Raw genomic sequence first — 17,598 nt, forward strand, 5'->3', positions numbered from 1 at the left:
TCTTTTTTCCTCTCTTTCCTTCAGCTTAAAAATATTACTACCTATTAGGGCATAGGCTTTGGAAGCAGAATACATAGAAATCAACATGAGTTAACATTTTTTTTTTTTTCAGTGAGTCCTGTATAGGGTAAAAATACCTTTTTTAAAATATTTCCTTTTTCCTTGCCTTTTTTTTAAGTCAGATGAAACAAACATATGAAGCCATTTTTAACGAACTCTGGGTATAACCAATTTTGTCTTAACTAGTGTATGCTTTCTGACTTTCTACATGCAGATCTCAGCTGAGGTCCCATATATTTAGGTCTCCAAGTTCAAATCCAACAAACACTTTCTGAATATGCTCACTATGCGTTGGACATCATGTTGGTACACAGGGGGATTTGCATATGAATCAGTCCTTGACCTCGCTTCTGGGCTTTGTAGACCAGAGAGGAAACAGACACATGGTCTATTACTGTATCTCCATGGAGCAAGAAGGAACAAATGATTCTGCCTAGCATGTTTATACTCACAGATGATGCAGATAGCTATAAGTAGAAGGGTACTGCTCACCTGTCATCTTATACACAGCCCTTGGATGCCCCTCCTGCTGACATTGCTAAGAATGCATTGCTTGCATGCTGACTGGGTGTAATTTTCACCTCCCATGCTCTGTGGACAAAGAAAGACAAGGCTGCTCCCAAGATGGTTCGTGCTTGAGCCTGAATCTGAGCAAATCGGCAAAATATTATTGAGAAGTAAGCAGAAGAGGGGTTATAGTAGAAAAATTAAATGATAGGTAGATTTCTTAGTGAATATATTGTGGGCTCACCAGCTTCCTTACGTAGGAATTTCGAATCTCAACTGGACTCTCAGAACTGTTCTCTAAGGCACCAAAGTCCGGCTGATAACGTAGTACTTTTTGAAATTTGTAGCCATTAAAAATGCATCTCTAACGTGGGCAGTTGAGAATCTCTCTGAAAGTGAAACACCTCTGAGCTTTGTTTTGTGTCCCCAGTTGGATATGGAATGTGCTCTTTTGGACGGAGAACAGAAATCTGAAACAACTGAACTTATGAAAGAGAAGGAGATTTTGGATCATCTAAACCGGAAAATAGCCGAACTGGAAAAGAACATTGTCGGTGAAAAGACCAAGGTAAAAGAAAAGTATATTTGAATGCAATCTTTATGAGTAATATGGTGGTTCTATTTGTTTGATTTTAAATGTCATATGAATTCCCTTGGTTTTGGATTTGTGTGTCATGCTCCTACAGACAGTAGTACCAGAGGAAAGTCTTAAGATGAGGTAAGTTCTTCCCAAAGAACCGTCAGAGACTGAGCAGCAGGTGCTAAGGGAGTAGAGCCCATGAAACTTTCGAGCTGATAGGAAAGCTTCTCCTACTTGAGATGAGTGACTTAATTGCTTTTTTCCAACAGCCTTGCTGCTCTTCTGATTGTGCTGTGTTTTTTTCAAAAATGGCTTTAGTATACTAAACTTCTTAACCACTGGTATCCTATAGGGGATGACTTAAGCATATTTGAATACGGTTGTCTTTTTTTTTTTTGTCATTTTTCTGGTTGTTATTTTCTCTGGGAAATAGTTTACTTACTCTCCTACCACATTTGGGGTCAGTGATGGCTAAACTAAGCCTAAAATTAAAAAATGAGGGCGCCTGGGTGGCGCAGTCAGTTAAGCGTCCGACTTCAGCCAGGTCACGATCTCGCGGTCCGTGGGTTCAAGCCCCGCGTCAGGCTCTGGGCTGATGGCTCGGAGCCTGGAGCCTGTTTCTGATTCTGTGTCTCCCTCTCTCTCTGCCCCTCCCCTGCTCTGTCTCTCTCTGTCCCAAAAATAAATAAACGTTGAAAAAAAAATTTTTAAAAAAATGAAATTCCGATTTAGGAAAGAGAAAGCAAACGAACTTTAACACGTTTTTTTTCTTTTTTCCTTGCTCACCATCTTCTTTACTAAGCCAAGAAAAAGACAAAAAATTCCGTTTGAGCAAGTTCTAGTAGGCAAGGATTTCTATGTGGAAGGATTTCTGCTGAATGCGGCTTCCTTTTTTAGGCTCTTCTTTGTTTGAGACCTATAAATAAGGGCATTTGATCTTGGTGCCAGAGTATGAGCTCAAAGTGATATTGTCAGAAATTGATGTCAGACTAAAAGCTGCACATCAATTTCTTGGTTGCCTGCTTGTCAAGATTAACTACACAGCTTTTTCACATTAAGTTTTATGTATGTTCCTTCAAGCTCCAGGCTTTGAAACAGTAAAGAATCCATTTGGGTAGGTGGTATGTATGTCTTTAAAAGCTCAAAACCAAGTCAAAGGATTAATTGTCTAGATCTGCACTTAAGGAGGATGATGCTTTTCAAAGATTCTGCCCTGATACAGCAAGGAACAGTGGGAAGCAGTAGATGTGTTTGTTTGGGGTGCTTATTAGTATTTTACTATTTATGTCATACTGGAAAACTCATGGGACATAGGATAGGGTATCATGTTATCTATGAGCCTCTCTGCCTTCCCCATCCATGTAGCATGTGGTTATTTATCTTTGTGCAGCCCACATGTGGCACGGCCCGCAAATTCTGTTTGTCTCCATCATTAGCATGAGACAGAAAAGTGAAGCAAGTAGGGTCAATGCTTAACCCCACTTCGCAGGGAAAGTTGTGTCATATTCTGTGGCCCTCAGGGCATAGTAGACCTCCAGGAACACGGGCAGAAACAAGAAAGGAGGCCACCTCCATCCTTCCTATTATTGTGTTGGTAAGCTTGACAGACGCTCTGCATAGGAGAGGGGACAGTGGAGGCTTCAAGTGTGGGATTGGCCCTTGCAGCTGTTGGGGGATTCATTAGTCTTAGAAAGTTGGATTATTGTCTGTCATCACACGATGTGAAAAATGGCAGAAACTGGCTTTGGGATTCCAGAGAAGGATGAGGGAAGTGGAAACAGACCGGGTGAGATGATGTTATACATACTTTTGACAACCAAAGTCAAATAGAGACTCGGCACCACTTGGCAGCATTACTGTGTTTTTCAAAGAAACTTAAACCATTTTATGACATGGCTATTTCATTCTTTTACTCTACTCAAACCTCTGGTCCATTTTCCTCCCGCTGAGATGACTTCACCACCTACTTCCCTGAGAAACCAGATGTATCCCATCCCTTCAAGCTAAGGAGGGTTCCCTCTTCCCCTCAAAGATAAGTGCCTTAAAGGTCAGTTCTTGTACCCTATCACTCCATTGTGAGCCCTCTTCCTCACTTCCTGATTTACCATTCCCCCAGATGCAGTTGGCTGAGGCCCCCACTATTCCATCAGGTTTGTGCCTGTTAAGACTCCTGAAGCCCTAGGTGCCGCCCACCTCGCTGCAGGCTTTTTAGTCCTCTTGTGATCAGACTTCCTGAGCAGCATTCAAGACAGGGGACAAACCTGTGTCCTTGCCCTGGCCCCTCCCCACCCCACCCCTTGGCCTCTGGGTGCCCCCTCATCTGGTATTCCTTGTCTTTCTCTTATTCATTGTCTCTGACTTTTCCAACTGAGTTCCCTTTGCTTGTCCCTCTGCCTCTATACAACCAGTTGTTAGAGTGTTTGTCTCTGAGCTGAACCCTCTTCTCTTGTAGCCTCACATTCTTTTATAGCCATGGCTTCCCATCACCTGTATATGCTGGTGACTGTCGAGTGTATGTCTTTAGCCTACAACCCTTTTCTGAACTTCTGACTCCTATCCAGTAGCCTACCCGACATCTACACTCAGAAATTTCACGGCTATTGCCAAGTGAACACTCATAATGAACTCTTGATCCTTCCCCTTGTCTTCCAAATCCCTCCCCGGCCACACACCCACCCCTTCCTCCCCCCCCCCCCACCGCCCCCCACCCTGGCCTCCCCCAGTCCTCTTCTTCCTCCAGTTTTCCCAGTCTGGGTGATGGCATATAGAGCCACCTCTAGGTCCAAATAGAAACCTGGAGGTAGATCTTGACACTTCTTTTTCTCCATCACCCTCACATTATAGTGATTCCAGAAAGAGTTCCCAATTACTTCAACCTCTCAGCATCTCCTCTAACAGCCTTCTCTTCTAAACCATCAGAATCTCTTCTTTAGTTAACATTCCATTTGCTTTCCTTTAGTTCCTTCTCTTCACAGCAGTGAGAGTGATCTTTAAAAATACAGAAATTGGGTCATGGTGCACCTGGGTGGCTCAGTCAGTTAAGCATCTGACTCTTGATTTCGGCTCAGGTCATGATCCATGGTGAGCGTGGAGCCTGCTTGGGATTCTTTCACTCCCTCTCTGCCCCTCTCTCATTCGCTCTAGATAGATAGATAAATAAATAAATAAATAAATAAATAAATATTAGATCATATCATTCTGATTTGTGTTCCAGCATATTTTATATAAATCTTAATTCCTGAGCTGGCGTGGGCCTTTCTGTCATTTTCCCCTCCTTCATATGATGTGCACGGTGGCCTTCTTTCTATTTGTTTAGACAGCCATCCTCCCCCACTTCCTGCCAGATCTGTTTCCTTGCAGATCTGTTTCCCATGCCTGGAATTCCCTGCCCCATATTCCATATCTTGTCGGTTCTGTCCTTCAGGGCTTAGGTTCATTGTTAGCTTTTCAGAAAAGCCCTTTCAGGCTGTTCCAGTCCGGAGTGTGTTCTCCCTGTTGTTCTTTTAGTCCTTTTACAAATCACATTTCATAATTCACATTTGCTTTGGGCTTGCGAGGTATTGATCTCCCTCTCTAGCCTGTGAAATAGAGCAAGGCCCCGCTAGCCACTGTTTACCCAGCTTACGGGACATGTTAGAATACCACCCAGCATGCGTTGGGAATAGTGTCCCTGCGTCTCCTGCTAACAGTGAATCCAGGCTGGGCCTTAACAGAAACACAGGGCCAAACACCTGCTCCAGAGCTACGCGCTGCCAAGTTCAGGCCATCTGGGATGGTCTGCTTATGTGCACATGCCAGTGGACTTCTAGTCAGGCTGCCAGTGGAGCCCGAGTGTAAGACAGAAGGAGGAAGTGGCCTTTGCCCTTTTGGATCTCGTTTCCTTTTCTACACACCTGTTGCTGCTGTCAGACATAAACTGTGGAATGAGAAAACCAAAACCTGAAAAGATATCCCTGCCAGGCAAGCTCTGCTTCAGATGTTGATGGCACATCCTGTGAGCCTGGTCCTACTGTTTTGGAGACAAGGCCTGGGGCCATAGGAAGAAGGCTTAATAACACCTCAGATTTCAAACACTGGTGTGAAATTATCGACATCGTTTCCTTGGCGATCGAGGCCAGTCTTTACTATTGTCTCTTACCTGCTTTGGGGACTGTGATTCTGTTTTACCTATTTGGTATAAATGAATGTACAGGTATCACTCGCTGCGAAAGTTCACGTTATGCCATTTCACGTTTGTGCAAGACCTCCATTAGTGCCTGTTTTCACTAACTCAAAGGAACCGCAAGAGGATTTGCGCTTTTATGAAAAAAGGCAGGAGGTGAAAACAGCCTTCAGGTGTGTACCGCGCTCAGCGTTTACCCGCAGGAAGCAGCAGTCAGAGTGGCGCCCCCAGGCGCCCTCCCCGGGAACTACAGCAGCCTCTTAGCATCAAGCCCCCACCGCCTGACCATTTATGTTGTGTGTCAGTTAAATGAGCAAGATGTGTCCTAAGGTATTAGAAAAACCTAAGAGAGGTTATTGGGGGGGGGGGGGGGGGGGGAGGTGTCTGGGAATGCTTAAAACTTTCCCCCTATAAATTAGTGGTAATTGCTTCTTTGCTTTACACCCTTTACGCTTTATGAAAGGTTTCATAGGAGTGCTCCACTTTCAGGTACAGGGGGAAACCTGTACGTTAGAGATGACTACTATTCATTATATGTTACCACATAAAATATAAACTGTAGACATATTTATATATGCAATATAAAACAGAGACCATGTGTTCAATTATACATTTATTGAACATTTTTGCAGAGGCTCCCTGAGCTCACTTTCCCTCTGCCCTCATGGGTTCCACTGTCAAGACCATCAAGACGTCCATTTCTATGCGGCTCTATACCACCTGCCTGTCATGTCCTCAGACAGTAGCCACATCACACATAGAGTCTCTAGGAACACGGATAAACCCTGCACAAATACAAGTATCGGACTAGAACATAAGTCCAGAGAGGATATTTATTTGAAGAAGTGGTAAGCAAAGAGGCCATAGTGTTTTTCTGGGGTGAGTAAAAGGAGAGAGAATTACTAATCTCTGCCCTAGTGAACCGATTCAGTTTAATGAGCTTGGTGGCAAAGCAGAGAAGCCAGCAGAACCGTGAAGCTCAGTTCTGGCGAAGGCCTGGTTGTGGACTGGTTTCCCTTCTTTCCACTCTCCCCCCCCCCCCCAACTGTCCCCCTCCGAAGCAAAGCCCAAAGGAAGGGATTGCTGAGCAGGTGCGGACATATGCATTTCTTTATGTAGGTTTCCTTCTGGTTTTGCCTATTTCTGACTACATTAAGAACCCAAAACTAAAAATAGTTTTCCAATTTCCTCTACTTTATTATAGAGGAATTGCAATTTCCTCTAAGATTATTCTCTTTGTCTCCTTTGGCATACAAAACTCCGTAGTTGTACTGAGGTTCAGTAAAATGGTCAAGGAGGGGCTGTGCGTCCGTAGGCTTGTTGAAGAATCTTTCCATTACCCGGATGCTCATCATAAAGCTCAACCATTCTTTATTTTAGGATCTGTCCCCACACAGATAGATTATGGCGTTTTGTTGCTTTCCTGGCCTGTACGTTTTCATAACAAAACAGGCTTAAAAGTGTGAGCTGAAGCTTAAATCACTCTATGCCATACGCCATGTTCCACAATGAAATCTCAAGTTATTTGACTCATTTTTCTACAATAAGCATATATCATTGTATCTTAAATGGTTAAATTTTATTCCCCATTATTATCTTGCCAAAGTACCTGTTACTTCCTCTCCATCCTTCCTTCAGAGCCAGGGGAAGACAGAGAGCCTGGCCCCGAATTCCTCAGCAAAGTGTTAATGCCTCTTGAGTACAGAGTGTTTGCCAAGTCACAGTCATGTTCAGAAGGGACCCAGCCCTTCCCGTGCCTCTTTCTTACATTTCAAAGTCAGCTCCTTGGCTAGAGGAAGTGGAAGTATATCGTGGGATTTGGGGATTAAATCAACAGGATTCCAGATTAGGGTTATTTTTTCTGGCAGTTGTTTGATTATATAAATCCCTAGTGTTCTAATTCTCCAGTTTTTTTGATACTAAACATCCATCAATTGTGTAATTAAAATGTCAAAACCAGAGGGGGGAAAAATCTTAAGAAAGGAGTATAAGGATGTGTCTCTTTAGAAGCAGGCAGACAATGAGTTCTCAGCTCCCAACGTTTGTTGACATAGGTCCATAATCTTTTCTCTGCAATTCTAAAATCTGAAAAGTTTTGTGGAGGGAAAAAAAAAGTCATTTTGTAAGATCGGCACCAAAAGGTAGTTGGTTGCAAAACCTGACTTTGACTGATATTCACACTTGCGTGAATATTTGTAAGTAGCTGCAGAAATTGAACCATGTTTGATTGCAGATACTGTCCCCAGATCTTACTGGAAATGCCTTTTAATACCTGTTCCCAGATCTTATTGGAAATGACTTTATATGAACTGTGTTACCTCTGTAAAATTCAGAATATTCATAAATCTGGAACACATCTGGCCTTAAGAATTTCAGATAAGTGATTTTAGACCTAAAACAATTGCCTAATCTATGAACCTATGAGAATGCCTACCTACCAAGCCACAGGGTTTAAGAACTAGAAGGAAAGGTGTTCTCAGGGTATATGGAAAGGACTTTGGATTGACTGCCCTTAGAAATGATGGCTTGGGTACTATGAATTTTAACACATCACTGTAACAACTCCAAATCTGACCCAGTGTTTCATGAAACACACTCAAATACTTTAGTATGTGCTGAGTTCTGTGCTAAACAGTTTGGAAATTACAAAGGTGGGCCTTAAGTCTTAATAAAATCTTTATTAAGCTAATAAGTTGCCAGATTTAACAGCAATTATATATGTATATAATATATAATATATAATATATAATATATAATATATAATATATAATATATAATATATATATCGCCTATATATGTGTGTGTGTATATATATCCTATATATATGTATGTGTATATGTATATATATATCATAAATACATGCCATTTTATAGATATTTATATATAAACATAAACATAAATATAAATATAAATGTATAGGATGCTCAGGTACATTTGAATTTCAGATAAACAGAAAATAATTTTTTGGTGTAATTATGCCCTAGGCAATATTTGAGACATACTTACATTAAAAGATCATTTGTTTTTTATCTGAAATTCAGACTTAACTGAGTGTCCTCTATTTTATCTGGCAGCCCTACAAGCTAATAAAGTAAGCACTTTTTAGAGTAATCTTGAACCATCTGCTTACCAAGTATTCCTTACATGTGGTAAAATTATTTTTTCTTTGGTATCCAAGAATTTTCTGTGTAATACTGAGATTCAAACAGAGCTAGCAAGTTAAATTTCAGTTCCTTCAAGAATACAACTTAAAAGAGAGAAAACTTGCGTTACTGTCTTCTAACCACATGTCCAGCAAAATAAGTGGTCCTATGATGAGCTTTGGATTATTCGGTTCATTAAGAATTATTGGTAATTCATGTGTACAAGTTCCAACTATCTAGGGTGAACCCATACACATTCCTGATCGTTTGTATGACTAGAAGAGGGCCACTTTGCCTCTGAACTTGAAATGCATCATCCCTCTCTGAATGCACCGTGGTTATTGGAATCTCACAGTTCTTTTGGTTTACTTGAGACATTTAATCTGAATGTAAAAAATCACACAATTGCGGTGTTACTTTTAAGAGGGGCCTTTTACACTATAAAGTAAAGGTGCTAAAGTCAAATGTTTTAAGAACAGTCGTTGGTGCCTTGTGTATTAATGTCCCGTGTCTTCATCAGAAAAATCAAATTGTTGGGTCACCTGGGTGGCTCAGTTGGTTAAGCATCTAACTTTGCCTCAAGTCACGATCTCATGGTTCCTGCGTTCAAGCCCCACATTGGGCTCTCTACTGTCAGCACATAGCCTGCTTTGGATCCTCTGTCCTCCTCTCTCTGTCCCCCCCTCTCAAAAATAAATAAACATTCAAAAAAAGAAGAAGAAAGAAAAAGCAGATTGTCAATTGCCTGTGCCTCTCACATCGTCTTAGTTGGCTCCTTCAGTGGTTTCCAGCCTGGCTGTGTATCAGAAAACATGGAGGGATTTTTAAAATGCTCATTCCCAGGTTGCCTGGGTGGCTAGGTCAGTTAAGCCTCATACTCTTGACCTTGGCTCAGATTGTGATCTCATGGTTCGTGAGTTTGAGCCCTGCATCAGGCTCTGCTCTGACAGTATGGAGCCTACTTGGCATTCTCCCTCTCTCTGCCCCTCACCCACTTACGCACCCTCTCTAAATACATGCATACATGCGTACATAAATGAAATACACTTTAAAAAAAAATGCCCATTCCCTAGACTTCTGCTCCTGGATGTCTGACTGAGTGGAGACCTGGAAAATAGTATATTGAAAAACCCACCCAGGTTTTTCTAATGTAAAGTTGGGGCTAAGAACCATAAAGCCAACTGGGCTGTATTTTGTGAGGACAGTGATCAGGCTCCCTCTTTTCTCTACTTACAGTCCCCTTAAATATTTACTGAGTGAATGAATAAACAATTCACCATGGAAACAAATGTAAGTCTGATTTTATGTACTGACTTCTGCTTTAATTTGCTGTGAATAATTTACCTTTTAGGCACACCCATCTTAAATATTAAAAAAAGAAAAGGCAGAATCTGGCAGTGAATTTGTGACCCAGTTGGATTTTGCCGGTACAGGAAAACAAGTCAACTCAAGAGCAGTGCTAACATAAGCAGCCATGTCTCCAGTGAGGTCACATTCTGGTTTTGGTCGCGTAAACGCGCCCTCGTACATCGGGTTTTCCTGGAGTGTTCCAGTTCCTTGTAATCTTATTTTTTCAACAAAGTTAAATCTGTTAAATTTACTTAAGATTTATTAAATGGACTCATTAAAATTTAATAAACTTATTAAAAGTTTAAATTTTATTTAATTTAAAATTTGTTACAATTCACTTAAATACATTTATTTCCTGAAAATAAATCCGTGACTCCCAAAAAAATGTTATGCTTCCTGCCAATGTGGTGTTTGCTGTGCCTATAGTAATTAGAATAGGTGAGTTTGCCAGTTTAAATCTGGGGAAAGGAAATAACACCAGTTTTCATACCTTACGTGTCAAAAGCAAGAATCTCTGAACCCTGGAATGCCATCGATTTGCCCATGTATTTGTCTTCGTTGTAAAAGGTGAGATTTTCAGTTCTGATTAACTGGTTGCCTAGAGCCAATTTTCCCTTGGACACTTCCTGGACAATAAATAGAAGATAGGAATATTAATTTCTTTCTGGCTGGCACGGGAGTGATATCACCTCTGTGGTCCTCGCGGATTTATGGCCAGGCCCCAACTGCCACTAGACCTTTCATCCTTCCTTTGCCCTAGCTTTGGCCCCACTAAGCTTTCGCTCTGAGACCCAAGTAGTGGTCACAGCATTATTGGTAAACCAGAGGAGCTGCGGAAGGTTCTGATGGTGCCCGCTTGCATAATTCTTCTAACTGCCCCTTTGTATGGGATTGCGAAGCATTTTCAGCACCTCAGAAGGAAGGCACTATGCACACAGAAGGTACTTTTTATTAGTTATCTGTGCTTATTAGTAGTGATAAAAAATTGAAAAAAATAATTTTAAAACTTGAGAGCATGAGAAGAATACTTTGGGGGAGCCTGGGTGGCTCAGTCGGTTAAGCATCTGACTTTGGCTCAGGTCATGATTTCACGGTTTGTGAGTTCGAGCCCTGCACTGGGGCTCTGTGCTGACAGCCCAGAGCCTGGAGCCTGCTTCAGATTCTGTGTCTCCCCCTCTCTCTCCCCCTCCCCACTCACATTCTGCTTCTCGCTCAAAAATAAATAAACATTAAAAAAAATGTTAGGGGCGCCTGTGTGGCTCAGTCGGTTGAGTGTCCGACTTCGGCTCAGGTCATGATCTCACAGTTCGTGAGTTCGAGCCCCGCGTCCGGCTCTGTGCTGATAGCTCGGAGCCTGGAGCCTGATTCTGATTCTGTGTCTCCCTCTCTCTCTGTCCCTAACCCACTCGCATTCTGTCTCTGTCTCTGTCCTTGTCAAAAATAAATAAACATCAAAAAAAAATTTTTTTTTAAAGAAGAATACTTTGGTTATTTCTTTGGATTTGAGACCTATGTTTCAGGCCAGTGCCTTTCTATGTAATCAAATATTGTATCAATGTTTTCTAGCAAATGTAACTTTAAATTTACACTTTTGCACATATTAGATTGGATAGTTTTCTTTTTTCTTTTTTCTTTTTTCTTTTTTTCTTTCTTTTTTTTTTTTTTTTTTAGCTTTCTTCTTGGATCTAGAATTGCTGCAAAATCCAATGATACAGTATCTAGAAATAGAACTCTTTTTGGATAAAATTCTTTTTTTTTTTTTAATGTTTATGTATTTTTGAGAGAGACAGAGACAGACTGAGCGGGTTAGGGGCAGAGAGAGAGGGAGACACAGAATCCAAAGCAGGCTCCAGGCTGCGAGACGTCAGCACAGAGCCCGATGCCAGGCTCAAACTCAGGAGCTGTGAGATCATGACCCGAGCTGAAGTCAGAGGCTCAATCGACTGAGCCACTCAGGCGCCCCACTGGATAAAATTCTTTTGCTGTGTAAATAGGGCAATCTTTGATCCATACACAGAAGAAATAATACATTTTCTTATCCAAAAGTCAACAGGTGTTTTGTATTGCTGGTTGTATTAAAGGGGAAAAAAATGATTCATTCTGAAACTAAGGAAAGAATCTAAGTGGCCCTAGTGTTTTGAACTTTACTGTGAATGAACACATGATAATCCTTCATTCTGTGAACCATGCCATTCTCTCTCCAACTTCTGCACTGTCCATGTGCACGGTGGACACAGTTGCCATTAAAGACTGAAGAACTTTCTGGATAGTCTCTGGAAGTTGCAGAAGCATTTTTAGATTGATATAGGAAATAGGATTCTCAGTTTTATGACTTCTGGATTTAATCATTTTGAGAGAAAAAAGAATGTACTTCTAAATCTAAATATACATTTTTTTGTTTATTTTATTTTATTTTTTTATTTTGAGAGAGAGATAGAAAGCAGGCAAGGGAAGGGCAGAGAGAGGGAGACAGAATCCCAAGCAGGCTCCACACTGTCCACACAGAGCCCGATGAGGGGCTCGAACTCGCAAACCGTGAGATCGTGTCCTGAGCCAAAGTCAAGAGTCAGACGCTTAACCTAAGCCCGAGCCACCCAGGCACCCCTCAATATACATTTCTAAAATGCCCTTGACATTTTCAAGTTTTCTGCCAAAAATGGAGACCTAAGGGAACTGGTATGGGTTTTTGTGTCGTACAGTTTTAGATTTAAACCATAACCTCTTTTGTAAAGAATTTAAATATATGTTTACCCAGGAAATCGTGGCCATTTGGATGAAGACATTATAGTAACTATAATTTTATAGGACTACTGCAGGAGCTTCATATTTTAAACAAATCCTTCTCTGATAATGCTTAGAAGGCAATGTCACCGCCACCAGTGCACATAGAATGAACTAAGGAGAGTCAGGTGGTGGTCACTGTGTGTACTGAGGGTCAAGCCATGGTAGTGCTTCATGAAGTAGGCTGTGTAGGCTGAGAGAGTTACACCAGGTAAAATTTAGCCTTCAAGGCTTCAGAGCCTCATGAAGAGAACAGGAGTTGGGAAGACAAGCACTACACAGGTTGAAGTATTGTTTCTCGACTCAATAGGTGACACGTCAAGCTGGGCAGTCTCTGAATTACAGGATTTGTCTGATAGACCTGCATCCAGAGTCACTTTGGAGTGTGTGACTGGGAAGGACCGAGTGTTGTCTCCTCCTTTCTCTTCTGTTTTCTGAAACCCGGTGTTCTTTCCTTTTCCCCATAATCCATGTTTCAAGTATTTCTTATGTCAGTCAGTGTAGAGAAGTCTTCATCTCCACAGTAAACGGCACACGTTGTTGGTGTATCTGAACTGCACAGTACGCCTTCCCTTGCTGTTTTGTCAGGCTTGACTTCTCCCTTGCTCTCTCAGCCTTTGAATTCAGTGCTCCTCTTAGAATCAGATTTTCTAATTGCTTAAGCTTTGAAGTTTGTTAAACAGCTAGACCTATTTCAGATGACCGGGGAGACAGCTAGTGCATCTGGCAGACTTCCGACCTGAGAACAAAGTTACAATAATTTCCAAAGCTTGCTTAACAAATGCCTTGAGTAAATTGGAGCACGACAGTACTTGAGGTAAATGCCTGGTTTCCTTTGTCTGGTTCGCTGCCAAGGGACTCTCTGCAAGGCTGTCTTATAAATTTGGTTGGCATTTCTTTTGTTCTTGGTTGACTGTTGACCAACATCGCCGTTGCTTCCTTCGCTCTGTAACATGGTGGAAGGAAGGAGGAATGGAAGGAAAGGCGGGGGTCATTGCCTACACTCAGTAAAGTGGGCCATGTTTTGAGAATGCAGAAATGGGACCCCCTTGTCTTTACTTCCACTTATACCCCCTTATCTTAGTCACTAGCAAGGTACGTTTCAATATTCATAGGGTATCTCATTTGTGCGTATGTGTGTTTGTGTTACCCTTGGGAAATATTCACTAACGCCTGCCTCGGGTATGAAGGTAATTTCTGTTCTTCTATTTTCTGATTTCTGAACTTCAGGAGAAGGTAAAGCTTGATGCTGAAAGGGAAAAACTAGAGAGGCTTCAGGAGCTTTACTCCGAGCAGAAGACCCAGCTGGACAATTGTCCTGAGTCCATGAGGGAACAATTACAACAACAACTGAAGAGGGTTAGTAGCAAACAGGAATGTGCCAGGTTTTTTTGTTTTTGTTTTTTGGTGTCTTTTCGATTAAGTTCCACTTACCTATGACTTCTACTTCACGTAGCGTAAATTTGCATAAGTTCTAGTCATTAGATACTTTTTAAATAGAGATATGCATGCTGACGATATATATATATATATTATTTCATGCTAATCAGTTAAACAACTCCTTGTCAGAATCCTTCACTAATTTCTAATGCAGAAACAGTCCTGGAGTCATTCTCCAGAACAAAAGAGAGCTATTCCTGACATATAACTGACACCATGATTGTAGCATTTAAATCGACTGACATCTTTCCCTGCACTCTCTGCTACACCATGAGTACTGTTTGCCCTTGGATGATTTTATACTTTGGTCCAAAAATTATCCTATTTTCTGACTTGCTTCCCATCATCACTCGTTGCTGTTGTTGTTTTTTTCTTTCTGCTTCTTAGTGACATTGAATTCATTAGCACAACCACAGCAAACGCCAAGGCCCAACCTGCAGGTCAATGCCCTCAACGTCTTCTCAGGCGAGCTTCGTAATTTTTTAAAGCTCAGTGCCGCACGGGCTTTGTAGTTGGACTTTATTCTCCGATCGTTAAAGTTGGCAGTGCTCACCGCGACCACGCTGGTTATCCGCTGAAATGAGGCTCCTGGGGTAGATAGTTTCACCAACACCAGCAAGACCACTTGATATTTCAGAGTCTCTCATCAACTGAGTTATTTGCTATAAACAGCGACCCAAATAAACTCTGACCTTGGCAGAGCAGTCATGAACGGTCTGAGGTCTCGAAAGGAGTCACGTAATAGTAGTTTGTGTGAAGTGACTAACAATTTATGATTCCATGTGATTAGAAAAGAAGGCGCGTTTCATTCTTGGGAGTAGGCAAGTTGAAACATCCGCTAAGAGAGCCACCCTTGAAAATGTTTAAGATTGCTTTTAATACAAAAATATTTGATACCTTAGAGTATCACCAGGTTATGAAAAATTACATCTGAAACTTCAATGTATCACAGAGATTGAAAGCATCTTAATAAAGGCAGACAGGTTTACCTGAAGCATAATGATTTTAATATTTTAACAAATAGTAAATTTCTTACTAATATTGGATGAAAAAAGTCCCAGCAGTGTTTCTTCCTCGTTACTCATGTTATTGTATACAGCTGAATTTGCTGGAAGAAGATAAAACTTCCTGTCCCTCAATGTCATAATTCTCTGGAAATTTTGTGATAAAAACGATTGGGGAAAATAATTGTATTTGTAAAATCATTTTCATTTGCAATTTGTTTGCATTTACGCCAGTTCACCAAAGAGACTGAGAGACGGACTTTTATATTTGTTTCCTGTTTTTCAACTCTCCTTATTACTGAAGATTTTACACAGTGGCTGTAAGACTTTATTTAGAGTCGGCAGCAACTTCTATATTTTGTTCTTCTCTGCCTCTGGTTACCTAGTTATTGCTTTGCCTTCTTTATCAACATGGCTGCACATAACAGTTGGAGGATTTTATTAAGAACCTGGACTCAGACTGATACAAATAATGATGGCTTCATCTAGCCTCTACAGGATAACTTATAAACTTATGTCTGTTCTAAGGATGTTGACTACAAAGGAGGACAGGATGTTCCATCTTTCAAGGCAGAGACCCCTTCTTCTTCCTCTCCAAGCGGAGTGTAAAATTCGTATTGCAAACCCCTGTCCTTGGGAGAGATAACTGGCTTGTAGTAGTAGTAGGTTCTGTTCACCTGTATTAAGAAGTCTACGGATTCTATTTTACAAGGATGATGACCAGAGTAACTTTTCACCAATCCCATGACCTAATCAGTAAAAAGTTCACTTAGTTCATGAGAAGTCCGTTCATGCTAAGAACTTCCTGTGTTACCACAGCTCATTTCCCTTCAGACTTCAAACACATCAGCATACCACCTCATTACAAAGCTTTCCTGAGGCATTTAAACTAGATCCAATAAAGGTGGTTTTATTACAACGAATTTCATTAGGTGGCGAGTCATACAAAATAAAAAAATAAAAAAGAACATCATTTTCGTAAACCGTGTGTTGTCCCAAATACTTAAGCTGAAATTCTGGAATGATTTTTTGCATACAAAACTATGGATTTATGACTGGACTTCTCCGTCTTCTTTTTTTTTTTTTAATGTTTATTCATTTTTGAGAGTGTGAAGAGAGAGAGAGACAGAGCATGAGTTGGGGAGGGAGAGAGAGGGAAGGAGACACAGAATATGAAGCAGGCTCCAGGCTCTGAGTTGTCAGCACAGAGTCCGATGTGGGGCTTGAACCCACAAAGTGTGAGATCATGACCTGAGCTGAATTCAAACACTTAACCCACTGAGCCACCCAGGGACCTCAGACTTCTTATATCTAATTCCCTGCCTTAGAATCAGAATGCGGTTTCCGTCTGAGTAGTTGTATACATACAACTAGACATGGGCTCACCAGTTGAATTGTTCCCTGGGATGCAAGCATTTTGGAAAAGAAAGCAGAAGTTAAAGGTGTCTTTTGTTTGTCAGGATAAGTTCTACTATTAAACGAAGGAGACACCTGACTAGGACAGTTTTCAGATGCTTTTGATGATTTACTCAACTGAATGGTTGATTTCAGTCTTTTGATTAAAAAAAAAAATATATATATATATATATATGTGTGTGTGTGTATATATATTCAGTGAAATCTATAATTAGGAGACCATTTTTCTCACTGGCTCTACAACCAGTTTCTCCTTTAACCTTAGACAAGTCATTCAACCTCTATGGGCCTCAGTGTCCTCATATTATGAAATGAGGAGGTTGCTTTAATGATTTCCATTGTCTTCCAAATTCCAAAGATGTGCATTTGTTAAAGTGTTTGACTATTGGGCATAAGATGGAGAAATGTTAACAAATCCTGAGCCCCACTTAAATTTGTTTTCAAAGTTGGCCTTGAGCTGTCATGAGATTGTTACTGTACCACATACCATATCTATTCTCTTCTTCTGTCCCTCTGCTAAGCAAAGAAGACATTAAGGTCTACACATAAACTTCCGCCATATAAATTCTCAAAACAATTATTAGCAAGAAGGAATGGCATTGAATTTTCTTGAGTGCAGCTGTTTTATTTCCTTTCATTCCTGGCCTTTGAGGTTGCCAGCCAGTAGAGATTTGTAATGTTCCTTTTAGAGAGTGAAGTTGAGTTACAATGTTCATTCAAGTAGTCATGGCCTTGACTTTGAGCTTCCTGTATATATTACTCTGTGCTCAGTTAAGCTACTCCTGCCCCCAAATTCCATCCCCTGAATTCTTATTCTTATCCAAAATCTTTGCAAGCTTTTTTCCCCCACCAAGTTGTGTTTCTCTTACAGTGTAAGTTTACATACACACATTCTAATTGTTTAGATAACTTGATCAGATGATTATACCAGCAGATTCTGAGTGCTCAGCCTAGCTTTAATTTTCAACCTTCCTACCCAGTGTGCTGTTATTGTCATGCAACAGTTTAAATATTTACTACAAATTAGTGGCTCTGTGACCTTCATGGGGTTAAGATAACAAATGCTGCATTTTAACCAGATGTGGAATAAGTGACTGACTGGCATAGTGTGTATATTGTGAGACAGATGCCCACTTCAAGTAAAGATTATTTATA

At 40.9% G+C, this 17,598-nt stretch overlaps 1 protein-coding gene across 49 annotated transcripts in view; it reads left to right on the plus strand.

Moving 5' to 3' along the window:
- Positions 1-17,598, plus strand: part of PHLDB2 (pleckstrin homology like domain family B member 2) — a 234,842-nt gene that overhangs the window by 173,326 nt on the left and 43,918 nt on the right. For 34 of the 49 annotated variants that reach the window (XM_043594101.1, XM_043594107.1, XM_043594123.1 and 31 more), the window contains 2 exons: positions 998-1,135; positions 13,814-13,942. In XM_043594101.1, coding sequence (XP_043450036.1) covers positions 998-1,135; positions 13,814-13,942 — 267 coding nt within the window. The remainder of the gene's footprint in view (positions 1-997; positions 1,136-13,813; positions 13,943-17,598) is intronic. The other 15 variants (XM_043594151.1, XM_043594143.1, XM_043594113.1 and 12 more) reach the window with 1 other exon arrangement.

The sequence above is a fragment of the Prionailurus bengalensis genome, chromosome C2 (assembly GCF_016509475.1).
Source record: "Prionailurus bengalensis isolate Pbe53 chromosome C2, Fcat_Pben_1.1_paternal_pri, whole genome shotgun sequence".
Classification (NCBI taxonomy): Eukaryota; Metazoa; Chordata; class Mammalia; order Carnivora; family Felidae; genus Prionailurus; species Prionailurus bengalensis.